Genomic DNA, 18,516 nt, shown 5'->3' on the forward strand with positions numbered 1-18,516 from the left:
TCAACATAAGCTCACCACATACCTTTGCCCGGGCAATAGCTCAGCTTACAGAGATCATCTGCCACATGGAAAAGACAGCCAAAAATAAGGTTACCAAGGATATATCTGTGAACATGATGATAGCTACATGCATCTTTTAGCAAAAGCAGCAAAGGTTTCCAAAATCACTTGAACAAGAATAGCCTGAAATAATGGCTATTCAGACCAAAACGTAAGATGGCACAGACAGGAGAGCGATGTAAGACAGCGTACTGCACCTTTCTTCCTCCTCTTTTCTTCTTTCCTCCTCCTGTCTCCGCTTCTCCTCTAGTCGCTCCCTGTAAACACGTCGAGCAAGCTGGCCTCGCCGCTGCTTCTGGAGGATTATGGCTGCTTTCTTCAGGCACAGGAACTTTTTCCTACCGCTGAATGCTCTGTAGTTCTTTTGTATCACAACCACATAGTAGAGAACCTTTCTATACCGCTTTCTGGGAGGCAAAAAAAAAAACAAAACCAAAATTCTAAGGAAATAAGGAAATAACCAACAGTCATGAGAGGTCTTGCCAAGTGGACCTGCAATAATGAGCCCATAGTGGTAAAACAATTTATTATTTCTGACTCTGTGATGGGTTTCCCCTTCTCATTCACATTCTCCTCCCTAGGAGAGGGAAGAGATTCTCTAATTTCTGTGACAGTGCTGTCTGTGACTCCATTAAGGAAATGCACATCACTTGTCTTACACGTTCTTATGCCCCGGACAAGGAGATGCTAGAAGGACAGTTCTGTGTGTGCACACATGTGGAGAAAGAATATACACAGATAGACATCCCACATCCCTGAAAAGAAAGGTCATGAACAGCAGGATAGCTCTGTCATTAAAAAAGGAATATAGTTTTTAAGTAACATACCGGTCAGAATATAAGGACAGGACAAATATACACATGAAGAGAAATCACTTCGTTATGCAAACAAGTTTCCTCAAACTGTCCTCAACCGATTCGTATAAAAAGCAGAGCAATAAACAGATGGGATGAGCAACTCCACCTAATACATAATGCATGAAGCCAGGTAAACAAATGAAACATTAATCAGTCACCTAATGTCATGGTTCTTTAAGAACCAAATTGATTAGTTTTATCTGCCTTCTCCTTTCTTACCATGACAAAGCAAAGATAAAGCTGAATCTCAGCTGGCAACTTGGGGCAGCCCCACCAGGTGCCATCCAGCTAGAGTTCCTACCACAGATCTAATGCCACGACACAATTATATGGATACTGGCTGACTTCCAAACTTCCATACTGTCCTATTCATTATACGAAAACAATTCAAACTCCATTTTGTTTCATTCATGGGTCTGGCAAAGATACCAACTGGTATCTTTTCAAAAGCCACTTACAAGATTTGGATGCCCAGTCCCTAGGAAAAGTTAGGAATTGTGCCAGAAGGATTTAACTCCATGACCTCCCACTCATTTATTCCAAAGCCTGATTATTAATATTCTCATCTAGTCACTTACCGGGCTGCATAACCTAAGATGTGTGCTCGGATAATCATTGCTGCCTTGGTGACTTCCACCTCTCGCTGTTTCTCCAACTTGTGTTCCAAGGACTCCCGGAGAAACACCTAGACAAGAAAATTTCTGGTTCAATAGCTCGCAGAGAGCATCATATATAAAGGACAGCCAGGGTGCTGCTGATATCAGTCTGAACAGCAAGCCTCAGCTTTGAATTCAGAGGCAAACATACCATTTCCTCAAAAGAAAAGAAAAAAATCAAAATGTATACAAAAAAAGGAAAATACCTGCAGATGATCCTGTAACTTTGGATTTCAGTGGAAAGACCCTGATTACACTAATGAAAAGTTTAATTAGGAGCAAGGTTTTTCCAAAAGCAACATAATTACTGGATTCATTAAACAGCCTTTTCCATCAAAGAGTAACACAGGCCAAAGAAGGTGTAGCACTTAGCATGAATGTCCTGATTTGAGGGGCAGAAATGCCACCCTGGTAATTTAGCTGTTTCACAGTAACATCAGGCTCCACAACCCCTTGCAAGCCTTGTTGCTTCAAAAGACGTTGCTATAAGCCTACAGAAGAAAGCAGAAATGAGACCAGTCTCGTATTCGGGTTGACTTGACTGCGCTTTCCTGTCGTTACACGGGGAGACAGCTGCTGGGGCCAGATGCCCCACCACCCTCCTGCAGACAGACCACTCCCTGGCTCTCATCCCAGCACTAACCTGGATCCCTCGATTGCCTGGACTGCCTAGTGCCTCTTAGAAGCACCTTTAGCAGATGATGTTGACATACACTGAGCTAACCCAGCTTATTTTGCCTTAAATGCATGAAACTGCTTCTCCAGCCACGCAGAGGCATGGGGGGGACAGCTTTCCTCTTCCACCTGCCTTGATGTCTGCTCTTTACTGCACGTTCACTAAGCGGTGAGCTATCTGCTGCCAGCGCTTTTTCCTGGTCTCCTCAACTTCTACTTTTTGAAGGCTAAGTCTGCTGTTAGCAGCTATAGGTGGTAACAGCCTGACATGCCACTGGCTGACTGAGACTTGAGCAGCTGGAAACAGGCGGTTCAGAGAGACTTTGACTATCTGGGATGAGAACCAGGCCACACACCACAACATGGCAATGAGGGAAGTGCATGGATAGTGTAGGGTCTGCCAAGGGAGGAGGGCTGCAAAGACATTTAAGAGGGAGAAAGAAGAAGAAGAAGAGGGAGAAAGAAGAAGAAGAAGAGGGAGAAAGAAGAAGAAGAAGAGGGAGAAAGAAGAAGAAGAAGAGGGAGAAAGAAGAAGAAGAAGAGGGAGAAAGAAGAAGAAGAAGAGGGAGAAAGAAGAAGAAGAAGAGGGAGAAAGAAGAAGAAGAAGAGGGAGAAAGAAGAAGAAGAAGAGGGAGAAAGAAGAAGAAGAAGAGGGAGAAAGAAGAAGAAGAAGAGGGAGAAAGAAGAAGAAGAAGAGGGAAAAAGAAGAAGAAGAGGGAGAAGAAGAAAATAAAAAGAAAAAAAAAGAAAAATATGGACTTTTGGGGACGTTCAAGTAGAAAAAAAAAAGGTAGTTGTAGTTTTTCCCCTCTGTGTTTAGGGGAGAAAAAAACTCATCATCAAAGCAAAATGAGTAGCACTCCCAAAGAGAGGCACAGTTCTGCGTTTTGATTGTAGCTCAAAAGGGACTACGTTTTGCTACAAATCACCCAACTCTAAGGAACATAAAAAATCCCACAGAAAGTCCCAAAGTTCCAGTATCCAAGTTGCTCTGGGCAGCTCCTTCTGTATAAAGTTCTTTACTCATGGAAAAAGCCTTTTCTTTCACTCAGTGGGCAATATTTCTTTGCTCTATATACTCTGTCTTTAAAAACACAACAAAATTCTGCTTCAGAAAGGCATTCAGCCACTTTCTGAACAAAAATGGATGTTAAGCACATCTTAAGTCCAGGCTAATGCCTTTTCCTGAGCAGCTGCATTGCAGCTTGAGATGTAAAAGACATGAAAAATTCACACTGAAGCTAAATCATTGCAATGTTGTTGTTATCCCTTTTAAATATCATGGGCAGGACAGTGCCCGATCCCACGTTCAGTCTGAAACCAACGCCCTCTTGTTCTCTTCTACAATAAGCTGTTTATGGAGACACTTACAAATGCGGGGGCAGCTCCTGGGGGTGAGGGGTGAGCCCCGGTAAGGGAAGTTACAACAGAGCTCTGGTTCCTGTCGAGGTCCTGATGAGCAGTTGGTTAAAACAATTTCAAGTTCTCACAAATCTATGTCCCTAAGATGCCAAAGCACTGTCCGGGGTCTGTGCATAAATACTGTTAATATACTACATCTGAAAGCGTAATGGCAACCACAGCCTAGCTCTGCAGCCCAACGTTACCTCTCTATTATTTGTTAGCCATTGCCTACAAAAGTGGGATCAAAGATGACTTCAGTTGCCATCAGAATACTTTGGATTCTATCTCTTACAACAACTGTAAAATGTTTAAATCAGCTTTCTCATTAGAATCTCTGAGACTCCTTAAGTGTGCAGAGGAATGCAGGAAAGCCTTCAAAACTTCATAGTTGTGGGGAGAAGAGGATGAGGAGGAAGGACGTTTCACACAGAAATCAATCAGATTTTACAAAATACTTTTGCTACCTTATGGTAATGAGAAAGCTTTTTCACAATTCTAACAATTCACAGGAAAACTGCAAGTGTAACACATAATTCAGCAAACTTTACTTCTGGATCTGTTTTTGATCTCTCTCCACTACGCTCAACAACTGCTGGGAGCACCAACAGGAGTTACCCAGAGAAAAAGGAAAAGAAAGCCATCTGTAGAGGCCTGGGGGATGATCCTTGGCAGCACTGGCCTGATGTTTGCAATCCACTCTCTAGTTCTTTTCACCAGGTGTTTTCAGTATTTAGGAAATCTCAGATCCTGCAGTGGGGAATATTCTGGCACAAATTCAAAAGGAGGGAAGCTCTGCACATAGCTATTGTCCAAAAATCAAACTTGCAAAATGAGCACGCAAAAACACCTGGATTGCTTTATTTCTCAAATTAAAATTCCATTATTTTAATTAAAATAACTTGATTTTTTTTTTAAGAAAAAAAATGTTGTAGGCAAAGTTCAGGTTGCCCGGTAGGATACATATCAAGGTCTAACATGCCTCTGAAAAAGACTCTCAGACTAGGATAGAGCTCAACTCTGCCACATGAACACTGGCTGAAGTTCCTCCCCCTGATTTCAGCCACCGAGCACAGGTGGGTTTACTAGTATAGTGGAGCTCCCTGCAGAACAAAAGTGTTACCTCACATGCTTGATACTTCAAAAAATGATAAAATCCAGCTACCATGTTTTAAGTTCTGATTCTCACCAGTGCTATCACTTGTGAGCAGTGGCAGAAAATTCAAGTGGACTTTTTCTCCATGAGTGAAATCGCCAGTCAGTGTCTAAGTGCCTTAGACAGCAAATTCCTCAGCTCGACCATTAATTGTTGCTATAAGGGTTTCGAGAGCACCCACAGGCATGCACAGCTTCTTGTAAGGCCAGAAGTAATTGCCATTACAACTACAACTCTGCAACTGAGTGGTCTAAATCCTGTCTCCTCAGCTTTATATAAGCACCAGCCCCACAATATGCACAGTCAGATTATTTTACCTTATTTTTTCCAAGCTGCCATTCAGTGCTTGTGTTGTCATACAGACGAAGTAGGGCGGCACATTTCTCATTTAAATCTTCAGGTAGAGTTAAGTTTCTCATGAGGACTTGATACCTGGCAACCAAAAAGTATTTATTAATTCCTTTAAGAGACAAGCTCTATTTTTGCCATATGTTGGTTTGTTGGTTTTTGTTTTTTTTTTTTTTTTTATTAGATTTTTACTTTATGCCTCAACATGGGATGCTGATTTGGTACCCATGACTCGCATCTGAAGAGTACAAGTCAGTGTGTTTACCTTTTATAAAAGTCTTGAAAGGGCCTCCGGACTGGGAAGCCAGCCCTCCTAATCCTGACTGTCTCCAACATCCCAGAATAGCGCAGCTGGTTAAGCACCACTGTCTGATCAAACTGGTCTGGCATCTAAAATGAGCAGGTTCAAAACAAAGATTTTAATAGCCATGGTTAGAGATGTCAGGGGAAATAAACAAAGGGCAAATAATACGAATGTGCAATGCACAAAGGCTAAAAACTAGCTACACATTGTCTTAAAGAACATTAGCAGTTCAGAACATATAAAAATATATATACAGGAAGGAAATAGAGGGGTAATTACACAATATAATTACCATAAACACAACATTTACAGCCATTTAATCCAATCAGCTCTCTCTTTCCATTTCTTGTATATTCACAGGCCATTGCTGTGCAGGAAGAAACGATGGAAAAAAGCACAGGTAGCTAACAGGTCAACAGCTACAAACTATTTTGTTTCTTTAGCAACAGAATTTACATTCCCTGTAGATAATCCCAAATGTTGAAGATACACAAATACAGTGGTGTGATATGGTTTTAAAAAACAAAACAAAACAAAAAACAAAACCAGAAGGGCAGAAAAGATTTAATTTTTAGTGTAGTGACAATTCACATACTATAGACAGGGACAGAAGTTCACCAGTGGAACCTCAAATATTAAATAAGCTGTATTTCAAAGAGTTTCTGTTTGCTGCTATTCTGAACAGCAGAAATATTTCCATCTGTAAACACAAACAAAAAGTTCTGCTTATCTGAAATAAGTTTCCCTTAGTTTGCATGCAGCTCTTTTGGCATCATTTTTCATTTAGAAAACAGATAATCCTAGCCACTCAGTCATGAAAACCTGTGAATTCTGATCAGTATGTTCCCATCCCTGGGAGCTCAGGAATCTTCTCATCCCACCTCAGAGTCCCCTGAGTCACCTGTGCTGTCACCACGCTTTGAGGTAAACCAGCCACAGCCACACAAAGCTGCTCAAGATAGTTGATAGGGAAGTTGTAGATGCCCCATCCCTGGAAACATTCCAGATGGTGCTAACCACTACTCTGCAAAATGCAGGCAACCCTGATACTGAAATAACACCACATGTAAATACACCATTTAATTCATCAGCCCAAAAATCCACTTTAACCCATCACCTGACTGTCCTGCACAGTCATTTGCAATGCTGGAGTATAGTGCTTAGTATTTTGCAAGAAGTTCAGAAGGTGAGATCTCGTAGATAGAGTCAATGGTTTATATAAGATCTGAAGTTCTTCAGTTGATAGAAAAGACAGCAAGATCAAGCCCTGAGCAACTGTAAATCAGAAGACTCTCTTGGCATTTATTAAGTGTCTTTAATCATGTCTCTTGTTCAACTTAGCAAATAAATGAGTCCTCAAAATTTTAACTTCTCAAAAGTAATTTCAGGAAAGCACAGACTCAAAAGTTAATTAAAAGTATCTAGTCTAAACTTTTCTGTCAGCATCTTTATGCATAAAACAAGACACTGTGTGCCAGTGATAACTCAGATTTGTTAATTAGGTAGCTTCAAGAATATTCATAGACTAGCTTCTACCTCCTTCTTTTAAAAGGCACAATGTCTAAAAAAAAAAAAAAAAAGTTGTTATTCTTCCTTTCATTAATCTCTTTTCTGGAGCAGAGGTGGAAGACTCCTCTGTAGGTGCAGCAGCCCTTCTGCACCAAGCTGTGGCAGAGCCACATGGGCAAACGCTTCCCTGGCACTCACCATTCCTCCGACAGCAAAAGACCTTCCAACCCCTTCCTTTGGTACTGGGGCTAAAATTCGTATGGAAAAACACCACAGCCCAGCCTTTCCACCACAGTCAATAGCACTGAGCAAAAATGAAAACAATTTGTGTTTTAAAAAGTGGCTGGTCACCACGGTGAGCCCTGCCCTGCCTGGGGTAATTAGAGCTGCGTGCCAGCAGGACCTCATCCGGCCTGAGCAAGCGGACGGGGGCTACGGAGAAATTCAGCCATGGCCAGCAGCTGCTTTCGCCTTCCCTTTGAGGCAGCTCCTTTGCATCACAGGGATATTGGGAGCTACATCCACTCTGTGCCATTCAGGACATTGGTACAGTAATGGCTTTGTTACAAATGTGATTTAATATTTTATTTTCATACCTGCACGTATAAAAAATTAACATTCCAGAAGAGGAAAAATGCCTTTTCAGATGATACAAACAAACTCTTCTTTCTCAACAATGTGTTTAATTTGCATTTTTCCACCACCAGTAAAACACACTACAAGCAAAATCTTTGTATTGTACTGAACACAGAGTATGAATGCTTACAATAAAGGTATAGTCAGTCGTGACTGGTATTATCAACAGTGTTTTCCATACGTGCCCACCCTACGGCAGTGTTGGGGAAGTAGCCTTACAAAGCCACCCTTTGAATGTCCCTGCACACACCCACCTGCCTGTTCCTGCGCAGGTGGCTGACGATTCTGACAGCAAAGGGAACAACTGAACACAGACACATGCACAAACCACAAGGAAAAACATACTCCCTTTTTGCCTCGTGTAACCCAAGGCTGATTTGCGCCACAGATGGACACAGGTCAATACATCTTTTTTCCTTTTACACTATACATGCTTTAGGTCCTTTTACCCCACCCATACTCCCTGGCTCAAAAGGCGATGTTCTTTGCAATACTTGCAAACGAAACAGTATTTCCAGGGCAGTGAGGCTGGAAAGCAGATGCATGGATGGGAATGGGGATACACCAAAGATAGGCAAAATTCTGGTGACACTACAGATGTCTCTCTCACAAGGCAGCCTCTCAATCTGCAAGGGACCACCTCCTGTTTTGAGAGACAGATGGCTGCTGCACCACCTAATCCTTTTATTGCCAGCCCCAGGCACTTAAAAAGTCAAAAGTCAAACACAAGGCTGGTATGAAAGCTCATGTTACTTCTTAAAAAAACCCCTTTCTCTTTCCATCCCTGTTTTGAGTTGCAGAGGAAGAGGCAACATTTTCATTATCTTTTTCCAGCAACTACCAAAGTTAGTAACAGCCCCACTCTGCATCACCAGAAGCTGGGATTGTCACACAGTCACCTGCATTTACAGAAAAGCATGAAACAAGCAAGAGATGTTAACATGTTATCACAGCAGGGCAACATAAAGACCATTCCAATTTTAATCACATAAACATAATCCTTCACTTCACATTATTAGTTATTTTTAATTACTCAGAGACACATGAGGCTATTAAATCAAAGGGTCAAATCCTGCCCTGGCATATCACTGGAATGACATTTGCAACAAGTCTGGCTGCTTAATAAACTGGGGGTGGTGGTAAGAGATGTGCCAGACTCCTATTTTATACCTTGAATACAGAGCGCCAGAAGATACTCCCCATCACCTGGGGGCTTATGACTGAGCCATCGCAGCAACTCTCCAGTCCTCACCAATGAGCAGAGCTGCAGCCAGGAAGAGGCAACTGAAACCCTAAACACTAAAATGCATCCAGGGTTTCCCAGGCCGAATCCAAACCACCAGAACAAGTAGCAAACACAGTCCTGTGCACACCACCGCAGCATCCAGCATATCCACCTTACGACTTGGTGATACACTGCACCTCAAGTAGTTTTACTCTGTGGATGAAGAGGATTTCAGCCTCCATCATACAAACACTTGCAGACAGGGATCACCTTAAACATAACTTCCAGTCAGCAGGACTCCTCATCCTTAAAAAATCAATTGCATGTGCATTAATCAAACCAAAGTACTATACATACTCCACTATTAAGCTGCAGACACTTCTAAGACAGAGAACGATGACCATCTCCACTTGAACAATGCTCGGTACAGCACTACGGAGTTAAAATTACAATAGTATAAAATCTCAGTGCAAAGGGCTGCCTATGCAGCTGATGTTCAGTCTTGCGCATTTACTGGTGCTCCTTCAGACTTCCTGTAGTAAACAAGCTCACTTTCAGATTTATACCAAAGTAACATAGGACTGGACTCATCTCTGGGGTCTGACAAATTTTTACCAGTGTTGCTGTGAAAACTGGACTTGTTTCACAAATGAAGACTTGAGAAGAAATTGTATTCTGTAGGAAAATGTCAGATAGACAACAGAACTATAACTGATTTTAAAACAACATGTCTTCCAAAGTAAAAATCTGAATTAATTGCTAAAAGTAAGATTCCTGCAAAGTAAGATCAAATTTATAAAAGAGAAGACAACAGAAAAGGAAGTTAACTGATAGCTTCCAAAATTGTTTGAGAGATGCAATCAACTTCAAATCAACTTGGTTTTCAACAGATGTTTCACTTTTATCAAGGAATAGCAGCACTAAACCACTCCAGCACGCAAAACTGTCAGACAACAGCTAGACATATGTGGGTCACAGCCACGTTAGGGCACCGAGAAACATCAATATGAAATTAATAGCTACAAGTCAGGTCTGTTCTGCCTGATAAAGGTGGTTTTTGTGGTGCACTCTTTCATAACACAGCCTGTAATTTATCATTTCCTGAATCCAAAAGTCTCCACTGAATTTGCACCAGACAGCACTGAAGCCAAGGCTTTAATGTGACCTGAAGTCTCTGCTGGTGAGGTTCTGTCTCCTTAAGCTGCTAAATGCTTGCTCTGATCTCTTGTGAGCCTCCTAAAGGGCAAAGCTTCTGCCTGAAATTAAAAGCAGCTATTAGGACAGACATCTAACACCTATGCATAATTTTCACGATAAAATACTTCCTTGGATTACAGCCTGACTGAGGGTCAAAAAACCTCTATCCCTTTTCCCCGGACACCACCCTTAGCGCAGATCCCAAGAATCTGAGTAACTAACACAGAAAACATAATATTTTTTTGTTCTGCGCATCATTTGCTCTGTTCAAACACAGAGGATACCTGACTTCCCCTGCAGAAATCATTCTTCCTCCCATATCTACCAGCTGCCTCAGAAGACTCCAGGCACAATAATGACAGATTACAGAAGCCTCACAGACTTTATGTAGGCAGGAGGAACTTCACAGAGAGATTGGGGAGGGAAAAAAAGAAAAATCTCCCAGTTCCTCGTTTCTAGATTTCTCTGTGAGAACTTGAGTAAGGACTATGTCAGCTTTCCTACCGCGTCTTAGAAGTGTTGGTTTTCCTGGCTTAGGAAAGTGTTTTGTGGAACACAGGTACAGAGAAAGAAAAGATGAAAAACTGGTAAGAGAATGTGAAAAAGTATTTTTAAAAAAAATTTAAAAAAAACCAATAACTTTTCACAATGTCTCAGTTTTTTAAGTTTGTTCTTTTACTCCTAAAATGAAATCTTGGCAATTTTACTCTGGAGAAAAGCAGCAGAAATTAAAGGGAGCCAGACCTTTCTGAAACAGTCCCCACTGTCTTCTGATCTCAGTCACCATCTTCACAAGTCAAAACCAATGCTGAGCTTTCCTCCCAGACAAATTTGAAAAGTGTGAATAAATTAACTTCTAATATATAATCCAGCTGAACTGATATGAACATATCTGCATGCCCATTGTTTGCCTTTTTTAAACCACATCACGCTCAGCGATTCGTATCTGTACGCACTGCCCGACAGCCTTTACTTGTGCTGAGAATCCAAGCCAGTAACCTGAAAGAAGTGAAAGGGAAACGCCTGCACCCACAATAGGAACATGTGCCATAAAGTCAGGAGGGACAGGGCTTGGGCAACCTCCCTGTGAAATCCAGAGACTTCGGCTGCAGTGCCATGTTGGTCACCCTCCTACCTCCAATGAACCATTTCATCCCCTGCTCTTCTAGCCATCATTTCTTCAGTCACTTGCACCGTAAGCTTTGATAGCATCGGCTTATTCAACAGAGTTTCAACCTCAGAATTGCTGCACCTACAGCACAAGGAGCATTAAAACCTGTGCAGGTCCTGCACAAGGACTGGGAGCACCAGGTCCCACTGCCCTAAGAGCACGTGGGTTTCAAGGGAAGAAACCCTCTACAGTCTTCCTCAGTGTGCAGATAGCTATAACTGGAACAGCTCCAGGTCAAAACATAGACAAGTTTGATGCCTGCTTTGTTTTTGAAGATATTTCCTTACTGTCCCAGAGTATTTGTGTCCACAGGCAAACATCATAAGAGTATAGAATAATAAAAACAAAGAAGAGGCCACAGCTAAAAAGTTTATTTGGTATTTCTGCTGTATGGCACTAGCAAGCCAAGGAATATTTGGATAAACCTGAAATAACAGTAAGTGGTTTGCATGTCCAAAGTTGTCCTGGCCTTTATCCACATACCCACCCCAAAACCCCACGAAAAGCCTTCAAAAAGCCTAACACTGCTGGTGGTAACTTGCTAGAAAAAGACCACGGGTATATTGCAGCAACACTTGTGCCTCAAAAAATTGTGCTGCAACCTCCAGGACGGATTTCACTGCAAACCCAGTAATGACATGCTGGCTCTCTTATATAGTCTCCACAGGTCTGAACATGAAAGCACTGCATTTACCAACAGCAAGCGTTCACCCGATTAGCTGATCTTCTCTTCAACTCCAACTACTGCATCTGACCTGTGCGACTCATCTTCCAGCAGAGTATTTCAGATAAGAGACAGACTCAGAATTAGCCACTCTCATGTCACAGGTTAGAGTTGCCCATGCTAAAAATAACACTGTGTAGAAGAGACACTGTAATTTTAGAGCAGTTCTACTGTACCCAAACACTCAAAGGAAGAGACTCAATAAGCAAATGTGAAAATGCTTTTGTATTTATATTCAGCCTGTCATCCGGTTTACTTTACAAGCAAGGGCATCTCAAGGATATTTTTAAGACAGCAGCCCATTTAAGAGCGATGAAGCAGTACATTACCACACTGACCACTTGCACTAGTTTTTAAAGATTTCAACTAGGTCAAGACACTGCTGAGTTAGATCCATCTACAAAGTCATATTTCAGGTCCTTCTTGTCTATATGTGATTAGCTCTATTTCAGCTAAAAACCAGGACACCATAGCAAAGATAAGAGCTGGAAATAGCTTCATTGTTGGATGGAAGATGCTTTAACGATTCCAACTGGCTTGCTGTGATTTCATGCTTCTGTCAACAATGATCAATAAACTCACAATTCTGGAGCTATTGAAACTATTTTTTCTTAGTCAATGTCACTGCAGTCTTGCATTTCAGAGCAATCTTCTTTTTGTTTGGTTTGTATGGACTAAATGTTACCCGGAGTAAACACACAACAGCCTCTTTGTGAGCCTTCCTTTCTAAAGGTATACAGAATTATTTCTCAAGGAAACACAATCTGTCCACCCTTCTCATCAGTGGTGATATTTAAGCACAGAGAAATGACAGTGTGTAATTCCTTACACACTGGTTAAAACTACATGGAATAGGAATGGATTATTAAAGGCACAGGCTTGAACACCAGAGATTCCTAAGTTTTCTAAGTGTATGTTTAGAGCTATCTATGCATATGTCCAAGTTTTCAGCTGAAGTGAACCCTTGTTGCTTAAATGCATTATTCAGAGAGTCCATTGAAATGCACAGCAAGTCTTGGGGGCTGTTTGTCCCCGAACAGCAAATGCAGGACCATCCATGTGAGACAGACAATTAAGAGCATTTGAGAAAAGAGGGATTTAAGGTTTGAAGCTGCTCTGGCAGGGTCTTGGCGCACTGACAGAAGGTGCGACTCGCAGCACAGACCCCGGCTGGAACTTTTCATGGATCCTCCTTCTCCACCTGTGAGTAATCTGTTGCCATTTCATCTGAGGTCATCCTCACTAAAGCCTCCAGTCCCTGCAGACTAAACCCCAATCTGGCCTCATTCTCCCCACACTGTGACCGGTCAGCAGGCTTCTCCTGAAGAAAATCAATCAGGCTGCCTGACAGCCACAGACATACCATGAAGAAACATGCTGTGAGGTACTAATTGCAAAGACAGCTGTCCTTCCTTACCAACCCCATGTCAAGACAGCCAGTGTCACCACTGTTCATTATAGTGGACAAAACAACTGCTCCATGTCTGCTGAGGCTGCATATAAACCAAGTGCACATGGTGAAATCCTGCCTCTCCACATCAGTGGCGACTCCAAGTAACTTACACAGACTGAGACCCTCACCCTCTTTAAAAAAAAACAAACCAAAAAAAAAACCAACAAATTTTCCACCATACTTTCACTCTTCCATGCCAGACCACCATACTTTTGCACATCCACAATTTTTTTTGTTAATTGACATATTACTGGTAGTAATCTATCCTTAAAAACAGTAAGTCATGTTTTAAGCTGGTTCCTCTAGCATTATTTCTTCAGATAATGGTGTTTAATATCAAGCATTTATTCCTGAAAAACATGACGTTGCATCAGAGGATAGAAAATTAGGATGAAAATACTTGAGAGAACCTCTTACTAAGATCAATTTCATCTTGCATGGCCAAAGTCTGACATAGCTGTAAAACCTCTTCTGGTTACAATTCACGTAAGAATGTAATCCTGTGTACTTTTAACACCTAGCATAGTGTTACTATAAGTAATCTTGCACTTGAATATGTGAAGCCTTCCACGTAGCTAGCTCTCACTGAAATGCTAACCCAGTATCACTTCAGCAGTACAGCCCGAAATAGTATTGCAGGTAACTGTGATCCACATTATCACCACCTCTCCTCTCTTTCATTCCCTGAGTGACATGAAACCAAGTAACTCTTTTTCAGGCTGCAGCTCCACGCTGGTGGTGGGGAGAGAAGATACAGGGATATTGCCTCCTCTTCTCTATTGCAGGTATGTAGAAAGGAGGAGGTGGAAACAGCTTGGAAGAACTACACTTCCAGCCAGAAGAGCTTGCAATGCACGGGTGGAGGGAGCTAACATCGCACTCCACAGAGGAAAAAGAGACATCAACCCACGGAACACAGAGAGAGCAGAAGAGGAATCTAAATCAAAATCTCACCTTATTCTCTGTTTCAGTCCTGGGCACCCACCTGCCAATTCTCTTGATCCGGTCGCACCCTATTCCTTTAGGATTGCATGCCTGAATGCCATTTAGGTCTTGCAACTCTTCTATTTTGGGGCACTGCTTTAAAGAGAATACTAAAAATTCTCTGTTGTATCAGAAGTCAGTTTAAATCACTAAGAAGCATGAAAATCAAAGCCAAGACATATTCAAACCAGAAGGCCACAGTGTGTTCATTGGAAGAGCTTACCCATGGTGGTGGGACTGTCTGAAGTCACCAGACACTTCAAAGAAAACACGGGATGTCCTCCTTCTTTCAGCAGGTATTAATGGTTTGCCACGCAGCAGGTTAGGCTAAAAGATCTAACTAGTCTCCCTTCAGCACTCCAGTTGTAGAAAAAATACTATTTTTATTTATTTGAAGCAGCTTAGCGCTGACTTCTGTAACCTTTGGTATTGGGTCTCCCAAGGACTGACTCTGCATCAGAAAGAGGAACAAGACACACAGCTACTGGCCTTCAGCAGATGGTTCAGTCCAGAGCTGCGCTTCCCACATGCAAGCTTCATCTTGGCAGGAAGCAAGTTCATTACTTATGCAAGTATGTGGTGGTCCAGCAAGGGAAGTTTGGCTGAGATTTTACTGTAGCTAACTGCCTACAAAGACACAAGCTGCAGGACTATGGACTAGCTTAGATTAAGTCACTGCAAAGCCTTCACACATTCACCACAAAATAATAAAAAACCCCTCCACATTATCAGCTCCAATTGTTAAAAATGGGAAAAGCCCTGCAACAATAATGAATCATACCTCTGAAAACTATAAGGTTTAAAAATAATAAAAAAGTTTGAGGTGTCTTTAACTGATTTAAGGGTGGAGCATGCGTGTTTGTTGTATGGCCATGAGGGTCAGCACGTGCCTAGCTAAAAATCAAAACCAGATTCAAGCAACATTAAAGAGTTAGCAGTGGGTTGCACCCTTTTTTCACTATTGAGGCCACAAGCAGTTTCTCCTTCTCCGACCCATTTCTGCCCCCGCACACAGTTCACTCCCTCAGTGGCCCATAAAAGACACCTACAAAGCACAAGGCTGATGTAATGCGTGGACTGGCTGCTCAGTGCTTTCTCAAGTAACATTTCTCAAGAATGTTCAAGTGCAATTCCTAACCAGAAAAAAAATATATAGTTTGATAAAATTATCTCCTAAGGAGCCTTTTCTCCTCTCCTTCCTGTATCAAGCCTTTTGTTTGGAAGCCGTAATAGGAAATCAGCCAGGCTTAAATCACAGCCAATATCTGATATGTGTGAATGAGGAAGGCCATAAAATATTCAGCCGAAGAGCTTTGGGTTGCTAGGACACCGGAGGTCGGGCAGCACTGAAAGGGCAGATTATTCCCACCCTGGCGCAGGCACAGGCCTCCATTCATGAGGGGGTCCTGCCTCCGGGCTGCCGCCTGCCCGGGCGCTGCGACCCGGCCCTCCCGGAGCCCCCCTGCTCCCCCGGGACCCCGCGTGTCCCTGCTAGGGCGGTTGGCATGTGGGACCCTCTGCACCACATCTGCTGGTTTTCATCACTACCAAGGGCTCGCTTCGACCTGGGGGAGCCCAGGACACGGGGGCTGCCCGAGAGCTGTGCTGCAGTAGACTTGCAGTGGGTGGTCTGGGGATCTGCTTTAAGTTTTAAAAGTATGAGGAAACCCATAACACTGCATTAAAGATACTTTTTTTTTTAAAAAAAAAAAAAGTCTAAAGAGGGGAAATTCAAGTTTACAGAAGGTGATGGCGATTCCCGTGATCAGCACAGACATCTGCCTGGCTGACAGTAAGACCTGCATGATGGCCCAGATAAATAACTCAGCTCAGTCCCTTGTAATCAGTATATAATTACTCTCACATCTTCTATCTCAGCATGTCTCAGATAGCATCAACCTAACTTTGGCATTTTTTTAGAATTTAGTCCTTTGAGCTGCTGTTCTTATATCCCTACATATTTTTACATCATAAATTCAGGACTTGCCTTGCAAATCTGCAACCAACTAGACATGGGGGTGCCAAGATTAGCAAAAAATGCACTTGTTTGTGGGGAAGGGTCAAAAAACTAAGGTATTTGTTTGTTCTTGTGTACATTCATTTAATAGAGAAAGGCAAAAAATCTGTTCTCTTTGGATAGCTCTGTTATAACACACCAGTCCTGTCCCATCCCCCCAGTTAAGAGTTGGAAGGTCTCCTAGTCAAGTTCTTTGATGTTTCTGACAACCACATCAAAATCAAATTAGATAATTCTGATAATTATGAAATTTCCATCCTAAACCAAACAAAAAGCCCCCTTACTGATTTCTTCATATATTACATAAACACAAGATGGAGGAGCTCTGCAGATCACATCTATCTGTGCTGCCACAGAGGCCGTGCTGAAGGCACAGGTGAGTCAACATCATCTTGGCTACAACAGCAGGTAGCTCCTGTGCTTCCTGCAAGCACTGCTAATAATTCCATTTGGTAGAGCAAAAAAAACCCCACACCAATCTCATTGCTACAGATTATATATTGGCAATCATTAACACTGCAATGAAAGTCACTATATATTCTTCCCTCACAAAAAAACTGCACAAACTACTTGTTTTTTCCAATTCCTATACATCTGTGAAGTAAGAGTTAACTACAGAGTAAATTAACTTTGCTTTATTAGCATGGTGCAGAGTTAGCCAAAATGGATGGCAAAAAACCTCCCTCAACACCAACATGGTTATCAAACTGCCTATTAACTGATCTAACTACACACACACACACACACATATACAGAGAGAAAAAAAAATAATAGATGGTAAAATTACATGAGGACCTAACTAATTTAACACTCAACCACCTTCTGAGTAATTACATTGCGATGCCACTGTTCATCTCCACAAAGGCTGCAGAATTTACAGGCAGGGATGCTGGTCAATGGCCCTTTGTTTCTCTAAGGCAAGTCCCATTTTTTCTTAGTTACATGAAGCACACACTTAGTTGGTTCTGTCATTTTTTAGATCATCCTGTGAAGAAAAGTTCTGCCCTTACTTATGGTTTTACAATCTGCTGTGTCATATTTAAATAAGAATATGGCTCTTCCTGCCTCAGAAGTGGATTTTTTCTGTCCCTCTTCCAGATTTTCTGATCATGGTGCAATCACACCGTTGAGACTCTGCAATTGCCCAGATGCACTTTCACTGCTGACCCACGAGCTCTATGTTCTCCTGGGACTGGCCAGCCACGTGGACTCCATGCTGCTGGAGCAACGGACATACCAAGTCTTCCCTCCTCCTCTGCACAGACGAGTCACAACTTTAGGCTGGATACACAACTGTAAGGGAGCTGCAGATACGCCTCACTTCTCTTCAAAGCTGCATGACAAGAGGGACTGTGGCTCCAGGTACTCTGTTATGTGCTGTCCAGCACACCCACAGCAGCCCAAAACCAGTCATAACTTAAGCAAAGCATTTAGATGTGTGCTTAGAGCTCATTGAGGTCAATGAGATGTGCATGCCCTTTAAAAATCTGTCTGATTTGAGACGTGCTAGGTTGTGCACACCTCTGGTCACAGGGAAATGGCAATTTTCGGTGGCTCAACAGCCATTTCTTCCTTGAGAAATTCCTAGGCTGGTTTAAATATACAACAAAACATAACCCTTAATGTTTGAGTCAGAAAGAGACACTGAAGATAGAATCAGCTTTCCTAAACACGACTTTGCTTGCTATGTGAATCGTTTGCTTACAATAAAAACTTCCGTGAAGCTAATTTAAGTGCTAAACCACTTTTGACAAAAATAATAATTGCTTCCTTTGAAAGACTACTTAATTAATGAGGCTGGACACTGTTCCTTTTTGCCTAAATATGCACAAATGGTGTGGCTGGCAAGCTGCAGATGGGACATACACGTCCTTTTCATGCTGAATCTGGGGCAGCCATTCATTCGAGAAAGCCAGTATGGCAAAGGATTTGACATTTATCTGGCTTCCTGAAAGTGGATGTCTTCTCTCAACCCATCTACTTTATCTCTGCTTGACTATTAAAAATTTTGAGACCCCCAAAAGCCCCTACCTACCACAAACTTAATGTTTAAGATTTCTAGATCTCCAGAGAGCAAGTTCGAAAAAGGCCACAACAGATTGTCTCATGTAAATGGTGAAAATATAGCACAGCACTATTAGTT

At 42.1% G+C, this 18,516-nt stretch overlaps 1 protein-coding gene across 1 annotated transcript in view; it reads right to left on the bottom strand.

The window, feature by feature from the left end:
- LOC104523656 (unconventional myosin-X) overlaps positions 1 to 18,516 on the bottom strand; it is a gene marked incomplete at both ends in the record, with an annotated part of 60,812 nt that overhangs the window by 15,590 nt on the left and 26,706 nt on the right. Inside the window, 4 exon segments of the mRNA XM_029084579.1 lie at positions 258 to 467; positions 1,496 to 1,602; positions 5,123 to 5,237; positions 5,419 to 5,543. Of these exon segments, the coding sequence (XP_028940412.1) occupies positions 258 to 467; positions 1,496 to 1,602; positions 5,123 to 5,237; positions 5,419 to 5,543 (557 nt within the window).

This window comes from Antrostomus carolinensis, unplaced genomic scaffold (assembly GCF_000700745.2).
Source record: "Antrostomus carolinensis isolate BGI_N321 unplaced genomic scaffold, ASM70074v2 scaffold11704, whole genome shotgun sequence".
NCBI classification, from domain to species: domain Eukaryota; kingdom Metazoa; phylum Chordata; class Aves; order Caprimulgiformes; family Caprimulgidae; genus Antrostomus; species Antrostomus carolinensis.